Source organism: Astatotilapia calliptera, chromosome 5, assembly GCF_964374335.1.
Source record: "Astatotilapia calliptera chromosome 5, fAstCal68.1, whole genome shotgun sequence".
Taxonomy (NCBI): domain Eukaryota; kingdom Metazoa; phylum Chordata; class Actinopteri; order Cichliformes; family Cichlidae; genus Astatotilapia; species Astatotilapia calliptera.
In genome coordinates, this window is record NC_137426.1 from 8,221,137 (window position 1) to 8,248,355 (window position 27,219).

General features: G+C 37.2%; 1 protein-coding gene across 2 annotated transcripts; it reads right to left on the reverse strand.

The window, feature by feature from the left end:
* Nucleotides 1–26,888, reverse strand: igfn1.1 (immunoglobulin like and fibronectin type III domain containing 1, tandem duplicate 1). Of its 2 annotated transcripts, XM_080301626.1 has the most exons (24): nt 26,696–26,888; nt 23,095–23,185; nt 16,862–16,981; nt 15,982–16,124; nt 15,768–15,867; nt 15,585–15,629; nt 13,669–13,702; nt 13,397–13,580; nt 13,131–13,244; nt 12,873–13,041; nt 12,351–12,623; nt 11,233–12,165; nt 8,488–8,612; nt 6,656–6,797; nt 6,168–6,461; nt 5,771–6,067; nt 4,895–5,074; nt 4,659–4,787; nt 4,263–4,571; nt 3,753–3,838; nt 3,462–3,654; nt 3,074–3,370; nt 849–1,175; nt 1–589 (listed from the first exon to the last, which is right to left on the reverse strand). In XM_080301626.1, the coding sequence occupies exons 2-24, from the start codon at nt 23,141–23,143 to the stop codon at nt 585–587; spliced, it is 4,548 nt and encodes a 1,515-aa protein (XP_080157752.1). In that variant the 5' UTR covers nt 23,144–23,185; nt 26,696–26,888; the 3' UTR covers nt 1–584. The 2 variants fall into 2 exon arrangements, with proteins under 2 accessions (XP_080157752.1, XP_080157753.1); XM_080301627.1 differs by lacking the exons at nt 23,095–23,185; nt 26,696–26,888 and adding an exon at nt 18,145–20,985.
* Between the last annotated feature and the right edge of the window lie 331 nt (nt 26,889–27,219).

The window sequence follows — 27,219 nt, forward strand, 5'->3', positions numbered from 1 at the left end:
TGCTGTTTGAAATGTTTATTTACATCAAACTCACACAATTTTCATATTGATGTCATTTTATGACAGCAGTGTCATTGTAATGTAAATATCCTGTCAGTTCATATATTTTCTCATATTAGTTTTATTCTGGGGTCTTCTACAAACACCTACTATACAAGCCAAAGATCCTTGCATCTAAAAATCTGTTAAGACACAAGTAAGTTGTTTCATCACCTTCAGACTAATAGCAACTAATCTAATAACAATCAGTGCTGTGCAGAGATAAAAACTGTATATAGTTTTCACAGTTATATTTCAGTATTTTATTTCATTACTGCTATACCCTTGAAATCAAAATAGACACATGTTGGTAACTTTTATTTAAGCAATTTTTGCAGGCCTAAGGCTTTATTGTTACTTTAACTTTAGATGATGTTTGTTTTGAATTTGTGAATCAAATAAGGAAGGCATCACTAGCATAATTTAAAAAACAACAAAGGTTTCATTCATGACAGTTCTCACTTAACTGCAAACAATGTGGCATTATCATGAGCTTGATTTATGCTGGCATTATAAAGGAAGTCTGCCATCTTCGGTGTGTCCAATTATTCTGTGAAGAAAAGGTAAAGCAAAAATAAACACATTCTGGAAAGAAACTGTTTGAAACTGGTGAGAGGAGCCTGAAGTGAGCATTTTGCCCACAGGAATTATTTTTCCTTTATTATTTAAAACATGAAGAGATGATTTACATCATACTAGTATATACATCTGATATACTGATATAGATATATCTATATCTATATCAGTATATTACACTCATTATGACAGCAAATGAGGAAAGGCATAAAATGTCTCTTTGAAAGGCTTACCTCTGACTGTGAGTTTAGTTGCAGACTCTGCCCTTCCCAAAGAGTTTTCTGCAACAACCTTGTACTCCCCGGTGTCTTTCGAGCCAACCCTCAATATGAGCAGAGAGCATACTCCACAGGTGTTGGAGATTAGGTAGTTAGTGTTTGTATTCAGACTGACACTGTCGCGGAGCCATGTGACATGAGGTGTTGGATCCCCTTTTATAGCACAAGTCATATAGCATTCATACCCTTCAGGAGCTGTGTGGGTTTTCAGTGGGACAATGAACTTGGGAGGACACAGCAGATTGCACGTCTTTGATTCTGGCATTTTCACAGTGAACTTTTCTGGAAGAAAGGAAACATGCAGTGCATTCTAATTGTATTCATCTAACATTAGAAAATGTGTCAATACTGTCTTGATGATGGCGCTACAACAGAATAGGGCTGGGCCATATTATACCATTCACGGTAATACCGGTATAATGTTAGGCAACGATAGGTGCCTTTGTTTTCATACGCACATGGCCGATTGTTGAGTGAAACAGATGAACCAGATTTGGTTTGTAAAAATGGTGCAATTTCAGTGATGTGGAACTGATTTGGTGTTTGTCCGTCAGATACACGACAAAGCACATTTTTTTGCAGAACATGCAAGTGGCCGTTGTTACTGTCGGACTAAGATGCTCTTAAATCTGTGAGTAATCTGGGTCCTAAACTCCGTATGCTTCAGGTCAAACGAACACTGCAGCATCACTGAGAGTTTAAAAACTGTCTAAATTCTTTCATCTTTAATAAAACGATCAGCATTGCTGCTTTACCAGGTGTAACTATGAAGTTTAACTTCCCGGCATCCATGAAAACAAAATTTATTACATTTAACGGAGTTAGATTTTAGCAGGAAGCTAGCAGAAGTTAGCTCGCTAGTTTCGCTAGTTACCTAAGCATGATATTGCATGTTCTGACTGAGAGATTTCTGAAAAAATTCAAACGTACAGCTCTACTATCACTTCCAAAATAAATGACGACAGGAAACTAAACAGCAGTGACGTTTGTAGGGTTACTGAAGTTGGGCTAACTGGTATATAATGATGTGCTACGTGATCGCTAGCGACACAGCTATGTTAGCATAACATAAACAGTGAAGCTGGAGGACGAACACTAACACTTTTCCATTTATAAAAGTTAACGTGAAGGTTCCTGATAGTTAGAGACAAATGCAATCGCATGGCAGGTTGCTGTAAACGGACCAAACTTCAGTCAGGAGAACAACTGAGATAATCCATCCACAATACGAGGTTAGTCATTAATATACTGCAACAACATGGGAATAGAGCAGCTGCCAGAGAATTCAACATTAATGAATCAATGGTACAGCAGTGGAGGAAGCAAGAAGAATGAGTTTAATAAAGTTTGATTTATCTGACTGCTTTGTTTTGCTTAATGCACCTTATAATGCACCTTTCCGGTCCACCTTATGGTCCGGAAAATACGTACTGCACACTGCAGTTTAATGTTGCAAAGCACCTCTTTTTAACTTCAGCGGATATTATACATGGTTATGCTCAGGATATGTCAGCCCATTTCTACTGGAAATGCCTTTTGGTTAAACTTTCAGCAAGGAATTTGCATTTGCACTGTTACATTTTTATAAAGCTTTAATGTACATAAAAACCAGCTTTTTGTTTAAGTGAAAATAAATGGAAGGTTGTCTTTTTGCGCTAGTAATGTTGTGGAGTTGTATTTTGTCTCGCATCAATTATATTGTCAGTTATACCGTTATCGTGATAAATATTTTTGGCCATATCACCCTGCTCTACAACAGAATTATTAGAAAATGAAAGGAGATACTAGTCCTGTTCGTGTACTAGAGTTTGTCATAATCATACAGCAAAGCAAAAGGGAAACAAGGTTAAAACTCTAAAGTTTTAAATATCAGTGGATAAGTCATAAAAACAAATACAGATAAATACAGCAATGCATACCCATTGTCCACATTATTTATATATATATATATATATATATATATATATATGAGACACACACACGGCCCTATGACATCAGTGTCAGTGCAAATTAAGTAAAATAGATATGGTCACAAACAGTTAAACTTTATTTTGTAGCTAAAGAGTCATTTAGTTGTTAATATTTAATACTAGATTTTCTTAAAGCTGTACTCTTAAAAATTGCAGTTCTTCTTCAAACTAACATGTCTTCCAAAAGGACAGGCATAACCATGTGCATACCTTTTTTGGCAGGAATCAGCCACTTGGGGGATTCAGAGGGTTTGGAGGAGCCCATGTCATTCTTTGCATAGACTCTGAACTGGTATTCTCGTCCTGGCATTATGTTACATGCTGTGAATCTGTTGTTGAAGATTCGATCTGCAATGGTGTTCCATGTTCTTTTGCTTGAATCACGCTTGGTCACCATGTAGTGCAGCCTGTCATCACGTTTCTCATCTGGAGATGCTGTCCATGAAATAGTCACAGTACCATGCACATTTTCATCTAACTCCACAGGACCTGGAGGCTTGGGCTCATCTGGAGTTATAAAGAAAGTTTAGTTTTTTCTTTTGTCCACAGCATATGAAATGGAAGTTTTACAATTAATACAAGATTATACCAAACACACCTGTGACTCTAATTTCAATGCTGATTGTTTCTTGCCCAACAATGTTCTTGACAATGATTGTATAGACTCCAGTATCTGAGCGCTCAGCAGAAGGAATGAGAATCTGGGATGTACCCTCTGCATTACTGATGGTCACTTTTTTAGACACTGGCACGCCATCTTTTAGCCAGATTACATCTGGCCAAGGAGAGGCCTAGAAAGAATACAAAGATGTAATTTTCTTAGTTTGTAAGAAGATAAAATAAGATCCCTATATGTCTGTTGTCACAAATATAGTAATCAAGTTATTACCTCAAAGTTAATGTTGAATCGTGCTGAATTTCCTGCTCTCACCACCATAAAACTCTTAATTTTGGCATCAGTGAATCGGGGCCTCACTATGTAAACAGCAGGATGAAAGTTTGTCAGAACAAAATTTAATATTGGGTAAAAGTTACAGGAAGACAAATCTCGCAAGTAGGCTTTGGTGGTAATAATTTGGCACAGAAGATGATATTTATACATGGAGCAATTCAAATGTACCATGAGCAGTGGAGACACTGGGTGCATTGATGCTCAAGGAAACTACCTCAGATTTTAATCTGGTATGTATTGCCAAATATTGTGGTTGTACCTTTTATGCTGGTTATTAGATTTCTGAAGTATGCAAAATTCTGGTAATTTCAAGTAATTGAAACTATATACTTAACTTGAGTCAAGCATTGCTTAGTGGAAACAAAACAAAGAATAATTACTGAATTTATCATTATTATGTTGCTTTGTAATCATGACATTAAATATAACATTTGGAAATTTTCTCACCAGGAGGAGGCATAGAGATATGGTAGTTATCCAGTTCCTGTGGCTCTCCATGGCCTCCTTCATTGATAGCAATGACTCTTACCCAGTACATAGCCATTGACTTCATGCCTTTTACTGTATAAGACGTCATGGTTATTGCATTCAAATTACAGCGATCCCACTCTGTGTTTTCTGCAAGCCTGATCTCCACAAAATATCCCTTTGCTTCATCTTCAACCCCCTCAATGTCCTTGGGTTTTGTCCAAGACAAGGAGATGGTTGTGTAAGTGGAATCTGTCACTTTGAAGTCACTGACTTTACCAGGAGGTTCTGTAAAATATGATTCAAAGACAAACATTATTTTTACACAAAGCTAAATATAGTCTAAAAATGCCAACCGTATCAGTTTCCACCTACTTTTAGGGTCTCTGGCAAACACGAATTCTGAAGGGGAGCTGAATTCACCGGCTCCAGAGTTATTGATCGCAGACACACGGAATTCATACTCCATGCCCTCAATTACATCTTTCACAGCAAATTGCTTCCCTGTAAGGGAAAAATTTGAATTGCAGCAATAAATCATTAGGACATCACTGTTGTGCTGTCAAGTTATTCTAACATAAACAAACAGAAACTGGCTGTGAATAAGAAACCTCTAATCATCTCATTGGGTGGATTGACAGGGCCCCATAAGTTGCTGCCCTTCTTGCGTTTTTCAAGGTTGTATCCCAGAATACTGGTTCCTCCAGTATCAGCAGGGGGAGACCAGGAGAGAGTGATACAGTCTTTGAAGGCACTGACAACCTTGGGTGCTGATGGAGGTCCAGGGTATGCTGTATACAGAAAAGAGTGGGACTAGTATGTTTTTCATTTATATTTTTTTGTCTAAAGATTCATTAAAAAAAAGGTTGTCTACTTTTGAGGAACTCTGAGAATGACACAAAAGCTGAACAATAACTTTATTTCATTAGAAACCATAGTGGTCAGTTGGAATTAAAAGATATTCTTTGCATTCTCTTCAGTTATTTAGCTACCTTAAATTAGAAGTCTTGCCACATGAGAAATTAGCACAGCAAAATGTTTCCATTCATTCTCTTGAAATGTACACAGCTAGATTTATTACATTGTTAATGAAAGCTTCTGCCTGACTTTTAGTTGTCAGTTTTTTTCCCTAATTCAACAAAGATTTGAATAGAAAAAAAATGTATATGGGAAAATGAAAATAAGGTTGTTCAATTTATTGTCATTGAAGTAAGTTTGCATAGTTTATTTAAAATAAAATAAACAGTGAGTGTCCTATCTCGCAGCTGTCTGCAGACCATTCCCATTTTCAATTTGTGAAAATTGAGGAAAGTCAATTTTATGGTGAAGCACTGGAGGAAAAACACAAAAAACAAGTACCTGAGTTTTTCAATAAAAGGTTTTCTTTTTTTACCTGTAAGATTTGCCTTTTGAATGTTGATGACCAGATCGTTAATACAGTGGTATTTTGAGAAGATGGCATTTAAATAATTGTTATCTTAGTTCACCTTTTGTACCAGCTTGAATGTCCTCTGTTTCCATCAGTTCACTGATGCCCATTTCAGTCTCCACTCTGAGGCGATAGCAATACCTTCGGCCATGGTCTACATCCGTGTCCCTGTACTTGGCCTCAGGACCAATTGGCCCCAACTTCTTCCAGGTGTTACGGCCAACTTGTTGTCGTTCAAGGATATAGTTTAATATCTTGCAGCCACCACTGTCTTTTGGGGGTCTCCACTTGAATTCAACTGCAGAGGAGGAGGCTTCAACAATCTCTAGAGGTCCCATTGGAGGAGTAGGTTTATCTGTTTGAAGAGAAAGTACAATACAGAATATTCATCTGTGCAGAACCAAGATTTTTAAGTGTATTAAATCCAGTGTCTTATGCAAAAGTGCTATACACACCCAGTACAACAAGTTGGCTGAGAGCCTCCATAGTGCCAAACTCATTTTTGAGTTTAATCTTGATTTCACCACTATCTTTACGCTGAAGCTTCAATAGCAGTAGACGGCTAGACCCCTCTGAATGCTCTATCTTGATGTTTGCCTCCTCCGAAAGCTCTTCACCCTCACGGTACCACTGAATTTTTATAGGTTCCCGTCCAATAAAAGCCAAGTTGAATGTAGCTTTGTGTCCTTTTTTCACAGTGACAGGAGTTTTGAATGCTTCCAGATCTTCAGCATTAAATCGTGGTGGATCTAGAATGAGTCATAAAAAAACAAAAACATATTTCAAGCACTGTTATGCTTTGTAGTTACTGTATGTACAATAAATAAACTTATTTTGCACTGCTCTTAAAAATTATTTTTCATCATGAACTAAACACTCTGCTTAATGAATGATGCAGACCTTGTGAGCAAGAAAATAGCTATTGCAATACTAATGTTTTTACCTTCAACAGCAATCTCAGCCTCTGTCTTACGCCCGTCTGCTTCAAATTTATATTTCCCTGCAAATTCTTCTGTGACTTTATGAATTTTCAGTCTGTGAAATGTTCCATCCTTTGAAATAGTTAACCCCTCAGATGACTTAATCTGGAATAATAACAAAATAAAAATGCAGACATAAGTGTACAAATTAGTTTTTGATTGCAAGTGAAAATTGTTTTCTTTTAAAAATAACTTTCACTGAACACAGGCAATCCCTCAACATGTTTGTACTGTCTGCTCATATTAAACCATGTTGTGCTTTTTAAATAACCTATTTTAACATTTCGATGCATTCTCAATCATCCAGGAAAGTAAATCTCCAAAAAGTTGATTCTGTTCATCTGGACGTAGCGCTTTGTGGGAGAAACGTTTCGTCACTCATCCAAGTGACTTCTTCAGTCTCAGCTGACTGCAGGTTTCCCCAATCTTATAAACATTTGCATAATGACTGAAACCAGCCCACTGAAGGAACAATGGGCTGGGAGGTCAATTCCTTAATCTTAATTATGCAAATTCTCATGACCATTGATCAACAACCACTGACCAAAACCCACTGATCAATAACCACTGATCAATAACCACTGATCAATGGCCACGAATACCATTCACAGAGAGTTGGGGAATGGCTGCAATCACAGCATTTTAAGATGGCGAAAGATGTACCCTTAGGCCCCCTCCTCGATTCAGAGATGGTCTTTTCCTTTTCACATAAATGGCCTCCTTGACTTCACGCTCAAACCAGCGTTCCTCCCTGTCTAGGATGTGTACATCCTCATCCTTGAAAGAGTGTCCACTGGCCTGTAGGTGTGAATAGACTGCAGAGTCCTGGCCTGACAATGTAGCTCTTCTGTGTTGTGCCATCCGCTTCGCCAGAGGTTGTTCGGTTTCCCCAATGTATAAATCCTGGCAATCCTCCTGGCACTTAACAGCATACACTATGTTACTCTGTTTGTGTCGGGGGACCTGATCCTTGGGGTGGACCAGTTTTTGGCGCAGCGTGTTTTGGGGCTTAAAAGCCACAGAGACCCGGTGTTTAGAAAAAATGCGTCTCAACTGCTCCACTCTTTCAAGGATGAGGATGTACACATCTTGGACAGGGAGGAACGCTGGTTTGAGCGTGGAGTCAAGGAGGCCATTTATGTGAAAAGGGAAAGACCATCTCTAAATTGAGGAGGGGGCCTAAGGGTACATCTTTCGCCATCTTACAATGCTGTGATTGCAGCCATTCCCCAACTCTCTGTGAATGGTACTCATGGCCATTGATCAGTGGTTATTGATCAGTGGGTTTTGGTCAGTGGTTGTTGATCAATGGTCATGAGAATTTGCATAATTAAGATTAAGGAATTGACATCCCAGCCCATTGTTCCTTCAGTGGGCTGGTTTCAGGCATTATGCAAATGTTTATAAGATTCGGGAAACCTGCATTCAGCTGAGACTGAAGAAGTCACTTGGATGAGTGACGAAACGTTTCTCCCACAAAATGCTACATCCAGATGAACAGAATCAACTTTTTGGAGAGACTATTTTAACATTGCATTCAGCAACAAACAAATCCTAACAAAAAAGTAACTTCAAGGGTCAAATTGCATTATATTTCTTCATGTCAATATACAGTGTTGTGGGACTCGAGTTTGAGACCCCTGATATAGCGCTTTGTTCTATAATAATATCTGCCTGTCATCCATGGCCAAAATACAATGTCTTTAGATAGTGGGGTGAAGCCAGAGTACGCAGAGGAAACCCATGCAGATAAAGTCTAAATGCAACATGAACAGATTTAAGACCATGAGCTTACCTCTTCCCCATCTTTGTACCAGACTCCCACACAGTCTTCACTGCTCACTTTACACTCCAGCTCTGCCGCTTCTCCAATAATGGCTTTGCAGTCAGAAAGCCCAGCATGAAAGTGAACTCCTGGGTCTGAAGATTTATCAAACATTAAGTTAGTAATTGCAAATACAGTTTCTTTTATTTCATTTTTGTAATTGTACATTTAGAATTTTAGTGATTTGAAGATTTCCATTCATGCATGCAGGAATGCAATTGTGGACATACTTACCTATTTTATTTTTTACTTATAAAAAATAAGTTTTTATGACAGAAATTTCAGATTTGTAGTAGCTGTTTAATCCAAGTTGGTAAATGATGCAATAAGAGTGGGTTTTTGGGGAAAAAAATTACTTGATGAAGATCTTTTTATTTTTTTTAAAATTTGTAGCTTGTCTCATATGGCATTGGTCTTCGTCAGCTCAAGCCAACTCTTGGCACAGCTCAGGAATGTCTTCACAGAGTCATCCATTTGTATCTGTTCACTTAATTAGTCTTGGAAAAAAGAAAGATTTACTATTAAGATGTCCCACTTGGGATTGACCTTCTTGGTCAGTGAAGGAGTATGTCGTTTTTGCTGGCATAAATTCAGCATCAAGTGAAATATGGAAAAAAAAAAAACACACCCATGAATCTGGTTTAGGACATAGTCATCCTCCAAGGTCAGTCCAAGTTGTCTTCCATCTTCCAGTTACGTAAGAGTGCAACTACACAAAGTATTTAAGTGACCAGTTAAAAAATAAATTACTCCAAAGCACTGATTCATCCTGAATTAACTTTTAAAATGAAAAGCAAGATTGTTAACACAGAAAGCACAGAAAGCACAGATGCATAAAAATCACATACACACACCACACCCAACCTTCAAATACATAAAAAGACACATGTAGACGCAAATAAACAAATTGTTGGCAGCTAATCCACCTGTAGGTCAAAAAAAAAAATTAAAATTATATAAGTAATGGTGTTCTGTTACCTAAAAAATATGTGAAGTAGTTTTAACAATTCTGGGACAATTAAGCTAAAAAAGCATTAGTGTATCAAATTTAATTGATGTTTCCTAAATAAATGCATGTTCAAAGTTAAATCCACTTGTCCTGACCTGTAATCATTGTAGGAGGTAATTTATCCAATTAGACATTAAATCTGCTCTTCTTAATGATCACACACTTCTATTAAGTCCCAAGCCACTGGAAATGTCATCAGCTCATCATATGACTTCACAGAGTCGTCCAGAAGTGAGATTGCTTCCCATGCAGCAGTTAATATAGCACCTGTAATCTTACCACAAAGTGTCTCGTCAAACAGTCAGCCTTGCTGTGCACTGCCTGAACGTTTGCCAGCTGCTGCTGGCTCATCATCATCTGCACCCTCACCATTTTCAGGAGATTCATCACTGCCTGCTGATGGTCCAGTGCCATTATCACCATTGGTATCTCTTGCTTCTCAGTTTTTTGCTTTTCAAGTTTAAGGAACATCACCATAAATACCATCAATCCAGTATTTCTCATTTGCTGTTGGTTAAGCCTTACAAATAACATTGATAAAGTCAGTAATAATAACAAATATTTACATAGATAATAAAAACAAACAGCAATCGGTACAACAGAGTGGTGGAAAAGGTGATCTCTAAGTTGAATAGTATTTCTTGGTATATGTGAAAAATAAATAGATGAAATAACCAAAAGCAGTAATACATGTGATAAAAGTGCTGATCCTTTTTAAATTTTCTAGTGCTTCAAAAAGTGGACAGTTCATGATTAGATATGTGAAGTTGTTTGGGTTTTAATAATCTTTCCTATTTGCCTACTAAATAGAAGACCTCAAATGATTCAAACATGACATTTATACAGCATAAAAACAAACATGAAAGCACAATACACATAAAACACAAATACAGATCACTTTCCATATATGTGAAAGCTTTAAAAGAGAGTTTAAAATGTAAAAAACATATATGCTAGTTTTCAAGACGAGACACAAAAACAAAGAAAAGCAGGCATAATATACAACAGTTTTTTTCTAATTTATTAACTAGAGGTTTTCATTGTTTCTGGACTGAAAACCATGTGATCTGTAAATACATGGTTGCACTACAGATGACTCATTAAATGACATTATATTTGAATGTTGGATTGTCAAGAAGCAGTAAACTTAACCCTTTAGCTTGTTTAACATCCCAGTGTTCTCTTACTTACTGAGTTCTGGAATTTGTTATTATTATTATTATTTTTAATCCACTTCGTGGGGCTTAATTTTGCAGTTGACATAGCAGAGTACTGAAAAACTTTGTAAGATATCAGCTACAGCTTACGCACCTGAATCTAAACTGAAGTATTTAGAATTCCCTACAGGTATAATGATAGCGATTTTCATTCCCAATGACTTATTTGTCAATAAACTACAGCATGCAACCTTTACATTGCTTACCAATAAAAGGTTCTTCAAATGCCACATTTACCTTTTTTCAGTGTTTTTCTTTTTCACAGGAAACCACAAGTCTCCTCATTGATTTGTGGTTTCCTCATCATTTATATTTCTAATTATTTTATAGCACTTTTATACAGAATAGACTGCTAGTAATATTAACAGCGTAAATGAAAAGTTGTGTAATACAATACAAATTAAATAAATTGAAAGAGAATAAAAATGGTCAACTCTTTTTTTTATTATATAATTCTGTGTGTAGTGCAGTACAGTATTAACAACTTACCTATTACTGTATCTGGAACCAGAGGACCAGCTCTCACACGTTTTCTGCGTTTCCCTCCTTTACCTCCCCCCTCTCCTCCTACACCCCCTTCTCCTCCCTCTCCTCCTTCTCCTTCCTCTCCTCCTCCTTCTACACATCCTTCTTCTCCCCACTCCCCCTCAAATTCTTCATCAGAATCTTCAAATGAATCATATTCATCTTCTCCTTCACCGCCACCGACTCCTACTCCAGCTGCGCCTTGAGCTCCACCTTTTCCAATGGCTGCAGCTCCATGTCCACCTTCTTGTCCACCAGCACTGGCACCACCATCAACTCCATTGCCTGCACCCCCTGCACTTCCTGCACCAATACCACTGGTACCACCAGCACCTGCAACTGCAGCAGCACCACCAGGACCACCTGTCCCGCCAGCACCAGCTGCACCCCCGGCACCAACAGCACCACCAGCACCCCCGGCACCAACAGTTCCATCAGCACCACCAGCACCGGCAGCCCCACCAACACCAGCAGCACCCCCGGCACCAACAGTTCCATCAGCACCGGCAGCCCCACCAACACCAGCAGCACCCTCGGCACCAACAGTTCCATCAGCAGAGGCCGCGCCACTTCCAGCACCGGCTCCTTTTTTCGCACTTTTCCTTGGAGCTCCGTCTTTACCAGCTGCTGCCCTTTTAGCTCTTGCCGCAGCCTTAGCTTTAGCTTTGGCTTCAGCAGCTGCCTTTTTAGCTGCTTCTTCATCCTCTTGGGCTGCTGCTCCAGCGGCTTCTTTCTCGGCTTGGGCTTTCTTTGCAAGTTCCAGTTTTTCTTCCAATTCTTTCTGATATTTTTCTTGCTGCTCCTTTGCTATTTTCAACAGCTCCTCTTCGTTGCTACCTCCAGCCATGGTGGTTTTCCGAGCCACCTTTTTGCCCTTACTTGCAGGATCTTTGTCAGCTATGAAAAATATATCAGATATATTTGTAACTTGCAGCTGGTTTTGGAAAAATTTTGGAATATTCAATTTTTTAATGTGAATTTTGTGATTTTTTTTAAATTATATATATCTATATATATATACATGTGTGTGTGTGTGTGTGTGTGTGTGTGTGTGTGTGTGTGTGTGTGTACATAATTCTCACCTTCAACTATAAGCCAAGCGTTGCAAGATTTTATTCCTGCCACAGCAGCATAGATACCGGCATCCAAAGGCATGCAGTCCCGCACAATCAATTTGTGGATGAGCTTATCCTCAGATATAGTAATTTCATGTTTTTCACTATTTGACAGCAGAGCACTTTTGCCATACCATTTGATCTCGTTCATGGGTGCAGTTAGGACACATTGAAAGAGGGCGTCCTCTCGTTCTTCTGCCTTGACTTCTTGTATTTTGACAGCAAATTCGACTGGAGTTACTGAAAGGTTTTAAAAAGACACAAAAGAATCAGAGAAAAACGCAATCCATTATCTAAACTGCTTACCCTGTTCAAGAACTCTTTCATCAGAGCTGCCCGAACTTAATGAGTTACATTAATTTAAGCTATGAGTACATTTCAATCAAATGGAAAAACACGATTTATGGTTAACAATTGTATAAGTAACAATAAAAGAAGCTGAATAGACCTAAACCTTATCTAATCTTAATACCTGGATTAAAGACAGACCTTTAAAATCAGTGGAGAACACATTGACACCCTCAACATCCACTGAGTAGAGTCCAGCATCTTCTACTCCTAGTTTTTTGATTTTGAATATGTATTTTTTGCCAACTTGTTTCAAACTATGTTTCTGCTCATCAGCCTCATCTTTGGAAAATGGAACCATGACACCATCCTGCAGAATTTAAAGATGTATTAACATTTTGATAATACGTTTAAAAAGAAAGAAGCAAGACAAAACGTAATGAGCAGTTAATTTCTTACCTTGTACAGGTACAGTTTACTGCTAGGATCCTTGAGGTCCATATCCAACTCAATTGTTGCATAATCATCATCTGTGACCTCAATAGGCTTTAAACTGCTGATATGTGTGACAAACTATGGCAGAGATATATCAAAAATTATAAAAAATGGTCAAGCGACAGTATACAATACAGCAAATTTAAAGAAAACATTATAGGCCTCTCTGAATAAAAGCAGTTTTGTTGGAGAGGCTTTTGATTAAATAAAAGAATGCCAGAGTTCTGTACCTCTGCGACCTCCTCTTCTCGTTCTTTTTTCATTTCATTAAGTTTCTTTAGCATGCCACGGAAGTTTGTGATACCATAGTCAGCACAGATACGCTCATAGTCTTTCTTGTCTGCACTGAGCAGAATTTCCCAGACCTTCTCCTCTGTCTCCATTGGCTTCTGCTCACGTGTTCCATCTGGATTACTGTATTGACAAGCAGCATTAAGTTAGAATTCACAGCTGTAAAGAATACAAAAAGTAAGAATAGTTCACAAGCTATAAAAAAGCTCACCGTTTTTTTAGTGTCTTTCTGAAGTCAACTGTATCTGTGGAACCATAAAAAAACAAACTTAAAACACAAATTTGTCAGTCAATATAGAAATATCATAAATGTGGGAGGCTCTGACCAAAGGAGGCTCTAGAAACTAAACCACAGCATAGCTTCATAATGGCAAGCGTCTGGGGGCTGAGGTTAATATTTTCAGAAAAAGAGTCACTGATGTCTTAAGTGGCAGTGCATAGTGAAACTGTGCTGATGTGACAGACAGATTTTTCCAAATAATTCAAATCACTAAGTAAAATGTCAGCTTGCAATTAAAATTAATGGGCAAATTGTGTAGGAGAAAAAGTGAACCACTCTATCTAAATATTGGTAGATTTAAAGAAAGCCCATCAATATCCATTTAACTTATCTTGCCAGGTTCCCCAAATGTCTTCTGTAAAATCTAATAGATGTTTTCTGAATTACATTTATAGTTTGGTTGTAATGCAGTTTGCTTATTTTCTAGAAAATATTTCAGAAGCGCAGTAATGCATAACTTGTCCTGGTCTGATAACAAACAATTCAATTCAGTTTTATTTATACAGTGCCAAATCACAACAACAGTTCCCTCAAGGCCCTTTATATAGTAAGGTACACCCTAACACAGGGGTGGGCAACTCCAGACCTCGAGTGCCGGTGTCCTGCAGGTTTTAGATGTGTCTGTTATGATATTTTGATACCACGGTTAGCATTTACAGGATATTGTTTTATACAGGAAAACTGTTACTCAATAAGGCCCATCTACTAGTTGTTTTTCTCTTTCTCTGTGACCCAAGAATTAATGTGTAAGACTCACAAGCTGGTACCCCAAGGTCAAAAACACCACAGAGATGAGACCACTTCCTTACTCCCATCCTCCCTTTTTCTTTATCTCCTGGAAAAGGCTCGTTAAAGGCTAGGTGGTTTGTTTCAGAATTCACTAATGAAAGAACTCTGTATTTTATGTCTAGGAGTGTATTTTGCTGGGATGATCATAAATTATAGCTGAACTGATAAACTACACAAGGGATACTTTGCTCAGAAGGCAGGAAGACGTTTCCTTATTTAGTCTGTACCGGTTTGAACTGGGAAAGCTGACACACGAACCTTTTTTTCTCTATATAAACTGCTGTGTATCAAATAAACCTTTGAGTTGATTCTGGGAAAGCAATCTGAACAGTTTCTGTATCACTTTGTTCTCCTAACTGCTCCCGATATCGTAACTAACCCAGCTGAACGGCATACCTGAGTGTTACTTTAAATAATTAGGAATCTTATAAGGAAAGGACAAAACTCTGCTTATCGCTCACGCCACGGAGGAAACCCGGGACGGCAATTTCCTTCAGTGTCCTTGATCCAACACAGCTGATTCAAATTGCTAAATTACCTCCTCTGTCTTGAAGTTCTCGAGAGGCCTGGTAATAAACTAATCATTTGATTCAGGTGTGTTGACCCAGGGTGAGATCTAAAACCTGCAGGACCCCTGCCCTACAATAATACATACAGAGAAAAACCCAACAATCATATGACCCTCTATTGCAGGGGTAGGCAACTCCAGGCCTCGAGTGCCGGTGTCTTGCAGGTTTTAGATCCCACCCTGGGTTAACACACCTGAATCAAATGATTAGTTCATTACCAGACCTCTGGAGAACTTCAAGAAATGCTGAGGAGTCATTTAGCCCTTTAAATCAGCTGTGATGGATCGTGGACACATCTAAAACCTCCAGGACACCGGCACTCGAGGCCTGGAGTTGCCTACCGCTGCTCTATTGAGCAAGCACTTTGGCGACAGTGGGAAGAAAAAAAACTCCCTTTTAACAGGAAGAACCATTTAGTGAAGGAAACACTAAATGCTTCTAAGAAAACATTTCAAGGTCATACAACACCAAGTGTTTATGAGCTCTTACCTTCGACTTGTGCCTTTTGGAGTTCTTTGGTCTTGGAAAATCCAACTGTGAACAGTAAACATAGTTATTTATTTATTAGTTTTGTTTTTAATTCATCATAAAGATACCAGTTGCTCATGAAGATATGTAATTCAGCTTTAACACATCTGAAAGAGACAGTATTTCAGAGAATAAAAGTCTTACCTTCAATAACATTTAAAACAACAGTGCAAACAGCCCTTCCATATTCATTTGTTGCAAAACACTTGTAGGTGTCAGCATCTTCTGGAGAAACTTTAGGGAACTAATGAAGCACAGAGCTGATGTCATTTTTATTATGTTTGACTGCATATTAAGTGTTGTTATTTATTTCAGCTCACAATCACTTGTACCTTGAAAGTGCTATTGTGGAGCTTACCTCAATGGTGTGTTCGTGGGTTGCCTCATCATATTTTTGTAGGCACACAGAAGGATGAAAAAGTATTTCTCCATTTGCTCTACTCCATGTCACAGTAGGGGTTGGGGTTCCTACTATTATGGCTTTAAAGAACGCAAATTTACCTATAATAGAAAAAGTTGAGGATTGTTTAGTATTGAAAAAATAACTTAGTAAATGGAAATGTTCCAGTTACAAATGTTCCAGATCATGTTAATACATTAAATTAAGAAATTCTAAAATGATTTCTGTTGCCACTGCCACTGAGTGTGCAGAAATGATAGGTTTGAGGCTTTTCCTAGTTTTCTTCATTTTTATGATATTTATTTCAACCCAATATTACAGGAGATGTTTGGCCATAATGCACAACACCATGTCTGGCAAAATCCAAACAAGGCATTTCAGCATAAACGCCTCATACAAACTGGCAAGCATGGTGGTGTAGGGATGATGATTTGGTCTTGTAGTTACTGACAGTGACATAGTGTAGTATGTCATGTGTTTTTATTCAACTAAAAAAAAAAAAACCCTCCCAGTACATAAAACCGCAGTGGTCAATAGCATTCAGTAACCCAGATAAGAACACGCAATACCCCTTTTCTTCAAAACTGGATTAAGAGCTTCTCAAAAACCTGATCACAAACATGATCACATGCATCTAAAAAGTTTCACTGGAATTTATCTTTGTCATCTGTTTAATAGATACTTTTGTTAGTGACTTCAGTTTAATTACATCACCAGAACAATTAGGACTTCCCAGTATTTGTCAGTAATACTTGTGTAGGTTTAAGGTGTAGGTCAGTGTGCAGCACAGTTTTTTGTATTGTATTGTGAAGCATTTGAGACATGATATGAGACTTACCCTCTTGAATAGTTAGAGCAATCGGTTTGCGGGTGAAATCTGGAGTTGTCATTCCCTCTGGAAGTTCCTCCATAAACTGTGTTATCATGACACCAGGCACTTTTGACTTCTTCCTGATGCCTAACCAAATCAAGGCATATTAGGCAATTAGGCAACCCTAATATTTCAAAGCAGACCAGATATATACAAATTTGTGTGATCCAGACTGAGGATAATAGATCACTTAAAATGTTAAAAAAGCAACTCTATAAGTCTAAAAAACAGTCATATTTTGATCAAAAAAATAACCAGCACATTTAAAGAAATTAAAAACCCAGACCAGAAAAAAAAGAGGTCAGGGTCAATTGCAAACACAGTCACATTCTGACGTATGAATCAAGTATGTGTGAAGAGAATGCATATTCTGATGTTAAAATGCCACAATACACGCTCAAATTTCAACTGCTGCATGACAAAATGGCTAAGAAAAGCTGCATTTTATAAGATTATCTACCCCTTTTTCTTTACAAACTGCAGGTGCTTATTCTAAGGGAAGGAATAATACTTTAACAGTCAGCTTATTTGGGAATGAAATATGTCAGCTATCAGCTAGGATAGTTTCATATTGCTGAAGGTTTGTTGAACTTGCTCCCGCAGTTTATCCAATTCCTAGTGCTGTTTAAGTAGGATAAAAGCCACTTACATAGAGAAAGGTGAACAATCATAAACCGTTAATTACAGTGAATGTATAACTGAGATATTTAATTAGGTTTTTTAAGTAACTTTGTGAAAGAAGACAGAGTTGCCTATAACAATTTAACAAACCTATGGGCATTTGAAGTAGTTGTAGTAGTAAGTGTGTAGTGTTTAGTGATATTAGCATGTGCCATATTTATGGGCTTGAGTCTCAGACAAATATTTGTGTGAGTCTCAAGCCCAGTAAGATCATAGTTGGTGCTATTATAACAATAAAGTCAGTCTTTTAGCATAAAATCAGCACTTTGGTCATGTGGAATAGGTTATGCTTGTGATTGTGATTAAGAGTTTTTTCTTCTCAGTCTATTTCAATTTAATGCATACATAATCTTAAAAAAACACATTTATAATTTACTAAAACACTTACAGATTTAGTTGTATTATTCTCAGCACAGTTTATTCTAAATTTGTGAGTATGAGAAAAGATAAAACTGAACAAAAAGGTTGAGGTTAGCTCATGCATTCTGTATTTTAAAATATGTGTCAACAGAATCAGACATGGATCTACATATATGTGCTGTACTATTAGAGTATTCATATGAACTAACCCTCAGCAATATCGAAGACTTCATCACTGATTGCTGTTCACAAGGATAAAGCTGGCCCAGGGATCCCTGGTCTTTAATTATTTTCACCTTGCGTGAAAGACCTGCAATAGGCAGAATATTAGCTACAAAATATTTATATTTTTATTAAAGATTGTGAGAGCAGAATGCCCCACCCAGCATTTTGCAGTCTGAAGCACACTGTTAAATTAGTTAGTTAAATTAAATAAGTTAAATTGCTTGCAGCAGGGGTTACTGAATAGTATATATGGTTTGTATGCTGCACGGTGATGATAACGTTACACTGGTGTTGCTGCTGTTAGCAAGCTGGATGTTCACACTGTGGAATTTTTAGGATGATGCAACAATAAAAACAACATGTGTGCATGAAAATGTTGATCAGCTTTTCAAAATAAGACAGTGATTAGAATGACATGAAAGCCAAGCATTGATATCATAGGTCAATTTGCAGATAACATTTAAAAATAATTAGCATAAATGTGGTACGAAAAGGTTTAATTCAGTTCTGTCATTCTGACGTAGATTGAACAAGACGTATGTTCTTGATTAAAAACAGGGTCTTTCGTAAGTCAAAAATTTTCGTAAGTCGAAGCCCCCATCGCACCTTTTGAGTGAAAGATAGGCTATAGGCTAATTGCTAACTGCAACGACGGAAGCGCAAGTACGAAAGCCAAGGGGGTTGTCACATGATTGGGAAGGCATTGTGGGCATTGTAGGCATTGTGGGCTCAGCCAATCAGAGCCAGCGGATTTTGTTACGCGGGCATTTTGCCGTAACACGGGCAGAAATATTGCTGTTAAGTTCCTTCGTAACTTGAATTTTTCGTTAAATGGGGTATTCGTAAGTCAGGGTTCCACTGTATATTATATCTGAGTTGTCTTACATCTACTTTTCTCAACATCACATCCCTGATATCTTGTTTTTTTTTACTTAAATGATTGCCTTCATTGAAAATTTGCACTACCGTCGCAGTGGAAATGTCCCTGTTTTGTTTGAATTGTCTACCAAACACAGATGCGACAGAATAAATTTTCCTTTTGTGTGTTTTTTGCATCTTCATCACTTACAATGAACCTGTTTTTGGAATGAATTAGTAATAATGATAATAACTGTACCATCTGTTGTTAGAGTCTTTGTCCCTCAGTGTTTGCTTAAAAGCTGGAAAACAAACTCATAAAAGAGATTCCACTTCATTTTTTTTTAAAACAAAATCTACTTTTAAAACTTAAGTAGTTATACCGTGCACCCTTACACCCTGCAAATGAATGCAGGAGGATAATGCATTTATCTCGTTAATGTCGTTCTCCTTTTACCTTGTTTCTTTTTTTCTCTTTTTTTAAATGAATATTTTTCCCTTTTTGTGTCTTTGTGTCTCATAAGGCTCTTGTTATTTGAATGATGTTTCATACACTTGGCTTTCCTCAGCAAACAACTGTACAAAAGAATGAATGATATGAATGAATAATGAGTCTATTCAGGTAGACTGTCAAAACCTGCTCACTCTCCAGTTTGTTCTTATTTTTGTCAGATGTTTGTGTTCTCAACAGTACAGTTTCAACCTTTTCGTCAGATTAGACTGACAGGACTGAATAATGTATTTTCTTTTTCATTTGTAGATAAGTAGTGCTGAACTGTTTTTATTTGATACTGTCCTACTGTAGTTAAACTCTATAGTGCATTTTTTGTTTATGTTTATTTTTTTAAAACCTCAACTAAAAAACACCCTGGAAAATGCTCTCTAATCCTCCAAATTATTTGTTAATTTATTGTTAAATCCCCCTGTGTCTCACAGGAAAATGGCTTTGCATACGTTTTATCTTGTGAAAAAGCTCTGATGAAAAAACATTTTGGTTTATTTTTGTTTAATTTGCAGTGTAGAGATGTTTAAAGATGTTTAACTACACATTTAATCTCTTAGATATCTTAAAATAAGATCAAGAAGTGCAATTTCAATAGCACATCTCAGTGTTTCTTTTTACTGAAAACTATTTTGAAATGTAATTGTTTATTTATTACTTAACTACTTTGGTGTAGCATGACTGGCTGTGGGGGAGGTCTTTATCATCAGGAAAAGCTGTAAAACCTATAAAAAATACAGTTAAAGGCCCACAAATGTTGGCCTGCTTCATATTTTCTAAAGCTGTCCAGCGGGCCGATTTGACAGGCCGATTCTCACACCTGTGATCTGAAGATTGAGTCATTAATGTCTGGTTTCACATGCAAAATAAGTACAAATAAATATGTGCAACTTTAAACACAACTATGAGAAAGGATTTGTTGTGCTATTATTGGATTAATTAAGATGTCATACTAGAGGTTATAGGAAGATTGAGTGAGGATGATTGTAGTACAACTGAGTACACTTTGAAATTTGGATTTAATTTAGTGTAAAATTGGTGTTGTTACTAGGGTTGCATTTAAACTATATTACATGACATCACCACGACATCACTAAATACTGCAGCAGAATAAGTGACTCATTGTTCTTATCGATGTAAAACTTGTTAGCTGTTTTGGTACTGCAAAGTTTCTTAAGAGTCAGGGTCAGAGTTGGTCAGGTCTGCTGAGTAGAACAGGCCACTAAACGCCATTGCACTAGTCACAGTGTATAAATTGTGAGATTTGCGGTAGAATATGAGTTTTATTTTTATTTATTTATTTTATACCTTAGACTGAGTAATGAAATAATACATTAAAGGCCCAAAAGTCCCAGGCCACTTACATATTTACACCTATTGGAGCTACTTGGCTATAGGAAACCATGCCGTCAGTCTCCTGTTGCACAGTTTTTGTGCTGAAGTTAACACCAGAGGAGGTTTGTAAATCTGCATCTTTACATGGTCTATAGCAGAGCTGAAGAAATTTCATGAACTCTTTTGTTACAGTGTTGTGCCATACAGTATTACAGTAGGTCTTTCTCTTCCACTCATTGTAAAGGTGGACTGCAGGTGCGTGATTTTATATTCCTCTAGCAATGGGATTAAAACTCTTAAATTCAAAGATAGATTAAAGGTTGTTACCCAGTGCTTTTGTCTGTCGTGTATAAGACATTAAATGATACTGAGAACTGTCATTTTAGCTGGTTACCTTGACATTTCACAGTTGAGCAGGAATACAAAGGTCAAAATATTTAAGAGGGTACAGAATGGTCCAAATTAGAGGAAAGTACTCAGATATAATTTACTGGTAATCTTTCTACTTATACCAAATGCACGCCATTTGCAGTTTAAAAGTAATTACAATGTAATTATATTAAAGCTTGATGAAATTTGCACTTTTTAAGGGTCCTTAGAAAGTGCAAAAATCTATCTAATGTGACAGGTGCCAAGTTGCATTAGATAGATTTTAGGAGACATTATGCCATTCCTGTAGAGCAAGTTCACTTATTTAGACTGAACTGTGCCAGCATATTGTACAAGGTTACTTTGCATTTGAATACATCTTTAAAAGTGGCATTTTTTTTTTCTTGAAATTACAAGCTACAGTCAACAGATGGCAATCAACCGCAGTGCCCTCTAGCAACAGCCTGCAGACACTATTCATATGAGGGGTTTGAAAATGTCACAATGAAATGCATCTGTTGTGACACTGAAAGTCATATCATCCATTCTGGATGACACCTTTCAATGAATGATGAAGATCATATCATACATGCAACTCACCCATCATGGAATCATGCATTTACAAAGATGAATCGTTCAGGTAATTCGATTTTTTCTGTTTTGTTTTTTGTCTTTCGCTCGCATACCTTTGTCGTCTGGGTGAACTCCCTCAGAACCTTTTTTTCAGAACCGCCAACTTAACACGTAATGTGAAAGTGGGAGAGGGAACAGGACAGGTAAATATTAATCCTGACAAAAGCACCATGTTGGGTTGGAACTTCGACAGGATTATAACATATAATAGACATAAAACACCACAATATACAGTATATTCCCAGGAATCAAAAGCACAAACAGACAGACTTGAGCAGACCCAAATATTTAGAGACACATTGCACATCAAATCATTAGTCACAGACAAAAAATAAGACAGAGGTTAGCAATGTGTTGTTACAGCAAGCATGTAAATGCTGTACTGTACAACTGATGATTAGACATAGCTTCACACTTTCTTACGCATTTTCTCATGGTAGACATCTCAGGATGTTTCTTGTGCAGTGCTTGAGAGAAATTATGTATAAATAGAAAAGCAATTTGTGGAAAGATGATTTCAAATAAGCCTTCATTTTGTCTTCTATCAAACAGAGACACAATTTCATTTTCAGCTCCCTCTTTATTTGTGGCAGCTTCAAGTGTGTGTTGAATTAATCTTCGATGATCTTGCTTTGATCTTCCATGTCCCCAACGGTTGCATTGCCAGCATTGCTTCTCAGATGAATCCTGAGTATTCTTTGTCTTTGGTCATGAAGAAATCTTTTTTAAACATGATGAGAGCTTGTTTGCATCTTCTCTTGTGTTGTCAGTGATGCCGCTGATCATTTCTTTGATCGACATCTTCATTCGAGTGGAGAAGCTAGTGACTGAAAAATGACTTCTCTTCTTAGACAGAAAAAAAGAAGAAAAATAGCATCTGTTTTCTCATTGCCACACAAAATCTCGATATCTTGCAGGGATCTTGTATCGACTGCTTCCACTGAAGAAAATAGGCAGCTGTATTGTTTATCTTCTTTTTAAGTTGTTGGTGATGGCCTTCATATTACACATTTTATTGTAATTTTATTCTTTAAGTACCATTTGGCATGTCATTTTTACCTGTTGCTTTCTTGTCTTAATTATTCTTGAATGCAGTGTCACACAGCTCTTTAGTTTTAATAAAGTTTAGTTGTTTGCTGTCTGTGAGGAGGATCCTGTTCTTGTGTGTCACTGCAATAATAGAACGTACAGGGTGACAAGGTTGCAATACTAACCGTTGACTGGCTTCTTTACTTACCCGCCTGCCCAGTGGCAGTCTGATCGGTCACCTTTGACTTCTTCGACATCTTGGTTTTCTCTTGAGCTCTGCTGATTCAGAAGGCTCTGCACTAAAAGACAGAATAGGAAATCTAAAATCTACTGTACAAGTGTGGCTCAAATCAAATCCCTGATATAAGACATTTGTGTCAGAGTTTGAGGTGTTAGTCTTTTAATTTTGGGATTGTTTTCTTTTTGAAAATTTAAGCAGACGCCATTTAAAAGTTTTAATAGAGTAATGTAGTGCTTTTGAAGCAGACTGCTCTAATTACTTTTCCAGTGGCACAAAGTGATCATCAGCACCCGTTCAGCCAACGTCATTTACAGTGAATGTCAGACTTAACATGGGATTATTCTGTGTCTCAGGATTCCTTTGCATACATTTGTTAATTAACCGAGGTGCTCAATGAAACCTCATATAAACATGGAGAAGATTTGGAATTAGATTGATAATGCTGCACACTGTACAGCAATAATTATATGATCACCCAGTTAATGACAATAACTTACATGCCAGTGTAAAATTTATAATTTTACAGACATTATACTGCAAACATTTTTAAACATTTTACTGTTCTTAGAAGAGTTCTGGGATCTTCTGTACAATTCTGGACGAAGTCGGTGACAAGGATCAAATGAAATTCAAAGGAAATTCTTTATATTTAATTGCTTAGGATATATGCTTATGACTGTGTAATGCCGCAAAATGATTTGAGGATAATTAATTTGGTGTGTGTGTGTGAAAATATACATCAAAGTTTTCCATAGTACTACATTTAGTGAGATTTCTTGAGCAACAAGGGTTTCACTGGCTCAGAGTCACACCACCGTGGTCAATACATCACCTTTTTTTTTTAGCTCCGTAAGTGTTTGAAAGCTGAAGAGATGAAGCTATAAAGGAAAATTGTTTTTCCATCTTGACTGAAACATTGTTTCAGATGCTCAAAAGTTAAAAGTTTCTTTGTTGTTTTGGGGTTGTTTTTTTTTTAGAACATCAGGTGCAACACAACACTTTACAAATTAGCATTCGTCACAGTTCTAAAAGGTCATGCATATGGATTTATGCCATTACTATTTTTTGTTCTTGTAAAATTTGAACCAAAGAGTCATGTTAAGACGTCTTAACTTCCTCATTGGACAGAGATTCACAGTGGGTGTGGTTACTTATGGGTAAATAATATTATTGTCATTACTTTGTAGCTCAACATGGATTTTTAGAAGATAACGTTGATGTGAAGAGGTAAGTCTTGTTCACATATATATGTATATATATATATATACATATATGTGTGTGTGTGTGTGTGTGTGTGTATGTATATGTTACCCCTGGTTCAGGATGTGTTTGAACAGTTTTTAGTGTTTAAAACATGGTTTAGTTCCTGTGTCACACTCTACTAATGAAGAAACAGACATAACCAAAATGCTCATGACTTTGAAATGTTGCTCATGTAATTCTTAAATTTATGCTTGCTTTGTTATCCTGCTTGTTCAATGTTGGTCTTACAGAAATTCAGGCATTCAGAAAGCATGTGTGCTTGAACCTATATGAACTCCTCTAATCATTTGAAGGTTGTTAGGCTGGGTGAATTGAAAGCTGGTGTGTGGTGGATATGGGTGATCTATTGAGATGATCTTTTGAGAGACTGACTGATTTGGATGTCAAATAATCTCCACATTAACATTTCCACAAATAACTGTTTTATTTATAGTTGTGCACATGCTCTAGCATATGTTAAAAAGGTTCTGGGCTCCAGCAGTGATCTTGGCACTTGGTCTGTTTTGAGAATGAACAACACATATGGTAAAGGGAAAACAGCACGAAAAAGGAGACATCTTGCAAAAGGCAACGCTCTCATCTTCTCTTCCACTTAATAGTTGTTGCTGTGCTAGCTCTTATCATTTACTGTTTTGCTGCGGCTTGCATCTGTTTTTTTTTTTATTTTGACTTGTGGGGGAGGGGATATTCTAGACATTTTTTTTATTATCAATGCATTCCAGAATAAATCTGTCTTAGTCACTGTCCCAGAGATTCACGGATTTGTGCTGCAGGCTGCATTTCATTAAATGTTGTTACTTAAAAAAAAATAAACAAAAGAAAAAAAAACATGCTTCAAAAAATCATTACATATAACCAGTATGTAGGCAGGCTGGCTGTCACTGCAGGCAAGATAACAAGCCGCCACCGCTGAAATTGGAGATGGACTATCTGAAATGCTGGGCCACTGCTACAGAAAAGTATTGGTTGTTGTTGCCTCATGTTTTCCTGTATACTTCACTACTGTACTTATTCATTATTATGTTCTTCATTTTAATTAAAAGTGGTAAAAATAGCACTGATATATTTATGATGATTGTTTTTTTATTATGTAATGACATCTATGTATTTCTTTTGCTTACAATACTGAAATGATCTCTTTCTATGTTACCAACATGAAATGGAGTCTCAAACATATAGAAATTTGTAAAGAAGACTCTTGAGAAATTTGAGAAACAGCAGACAACTAGACTGCACCCAATACGTAGGAGCGCATGTGACACCTACTGCAGATGACTGCACCGCTGACTACATATTCTGGAAATGGCATCTGGTAGCTTCTCAAATGTCCCTCACTGCACTTTTCTACACATCACTGACTGCAGCTGAGTGCACAAGATGCACAGCTGAAGTCACTTTCTAACACAAAACTGAGTCTGATGACATGTCTTTTAGTGTCCAAGTGTTAGTGGTACTATTTGAGCCTCCCAGTGGATTTGTTTATATGTTCGGTATTCAAAACATGTAAGAAATACTTAGCCTACATGTAATATGTATGTTGTAATGAGTCTGCTGGTCTTTGTCTATTTAAGCTACTAACTACACTGAATACAGCATTTTGCTTTGTTTTTTCAATCTTTAAATGCAAGAGAGATGCACCGTATGTGCTCAGTGTTAGGAGGATTTGTACATTGTGAACTGTAGCCCTGTGAATTCATTTAATGTAAAAAGAAATCCAGTTCTCTGCCAAAATACAACCCACTCCCTCTATGCAGCTTCTTGAATCTTAGGTCACATATTGATTTGATACCTCCTTCTAAACTTAGTCATCACCCAACAACCTCACAGCTCTGACCATACTGCTATGATGAGCTTGCCAGATTTAAAGCTATGAAATTCAAACTGAGAAGCCTACATGCCTTGCTTAAGTGATTTCATGCAGCAACATCAATTCTGTCCTCTTTGTAATTAAATCATGTCCTGTAAGTTTTAATGTATGTCTGAATTATTAATATGATAGCAAACCCTGCATGCACTGTAATTTTAGAAACTGAAATCAGATACCACATTCGTGACTTACAAGCACTTTTAAGCTTCAAGCTCAGTCTTTGGATAGGAAAATAGAAACATCTCTTCATGTCTCATGCATTTACACATTAGCTTTTCTATTGCAATGTTAAGCACCTGACATCTTTCTGATATAAACAGTGATGGTAGACATTGTATTCATGCAGATTGCGCTCCCAGCTGCAGACTTACAGAGGATAGGCTTTTGCAATTCATTTCTACATTTACTTATCCAGCCTTCATTTTGAGGGCCACCTACCTGCTCTCAGTCCTCTTAGCACTCTTCCCTTTCAGACAGCAGTCTGGTCACACTGTGCCTTCTCCTAATTTTTTCAGTGTAATAGATCCTTCCAGCAGTGTGCAAGTCTGAGCTCAATGCTCCTCTACTGCCCAGACCCAGTGACTGCCAAAAGCTGTTTAGGCTTTTTTGTATTAGTCGTGACCCCAAAGACATTGGAGGTTGAGTGGGTGGTGAAGTAGGGAGGTAATGTGAAGGGGTGGGGGGGTGGCAGCAGGTTGAACACCTATTAAAGAATTTTTTTTCGTTAATCCAGTTTCTGAAGCCTGAATCTTTCCCTCTCTTTCTGTCTCTTTCTAAAATGTGTGTTTAGACAACCAGCATATAAAATGATGGACAAAAAATTAATCACCATACTATTCAACACAATTTAATTATAAACTAAACCCAAATATCACCTGGAAAGGGAAGTTGCAAAACATTAAACAAAACTACACGTTTTCAGTGCAGAGATGATGTCCTGTCATCCAGTGCATTATAACTTC

What these genes read in the sequence shown, in the direction of transcription:
- igfn1.1 (XM_080301626.1), bottom strand. Translation starts at nt 23,143, where the DNA reads ATGTCGAAGAAGTCAAAGGTGACCGATCAGACTGCCACTGGGCAGGCG. An exon ending in TGCTCTAACTATTCAAGAGG is followed by an intron (nt 16,125 to 16,861) that starts GTAAGTCTCATA and finishes TTTCTATTATAG; the next exon opens with GTAAATTTGCGTTCTTTAAA. An exon ending in TGTTTTAAATGTTATTGAAG is followed by an intron (nt 15,630 to 15,767) that starts GTAAGACTTTTA and finishes TACTGTTCACAG; the next exon opens with TTGGATTTTCCAAGACCAAA.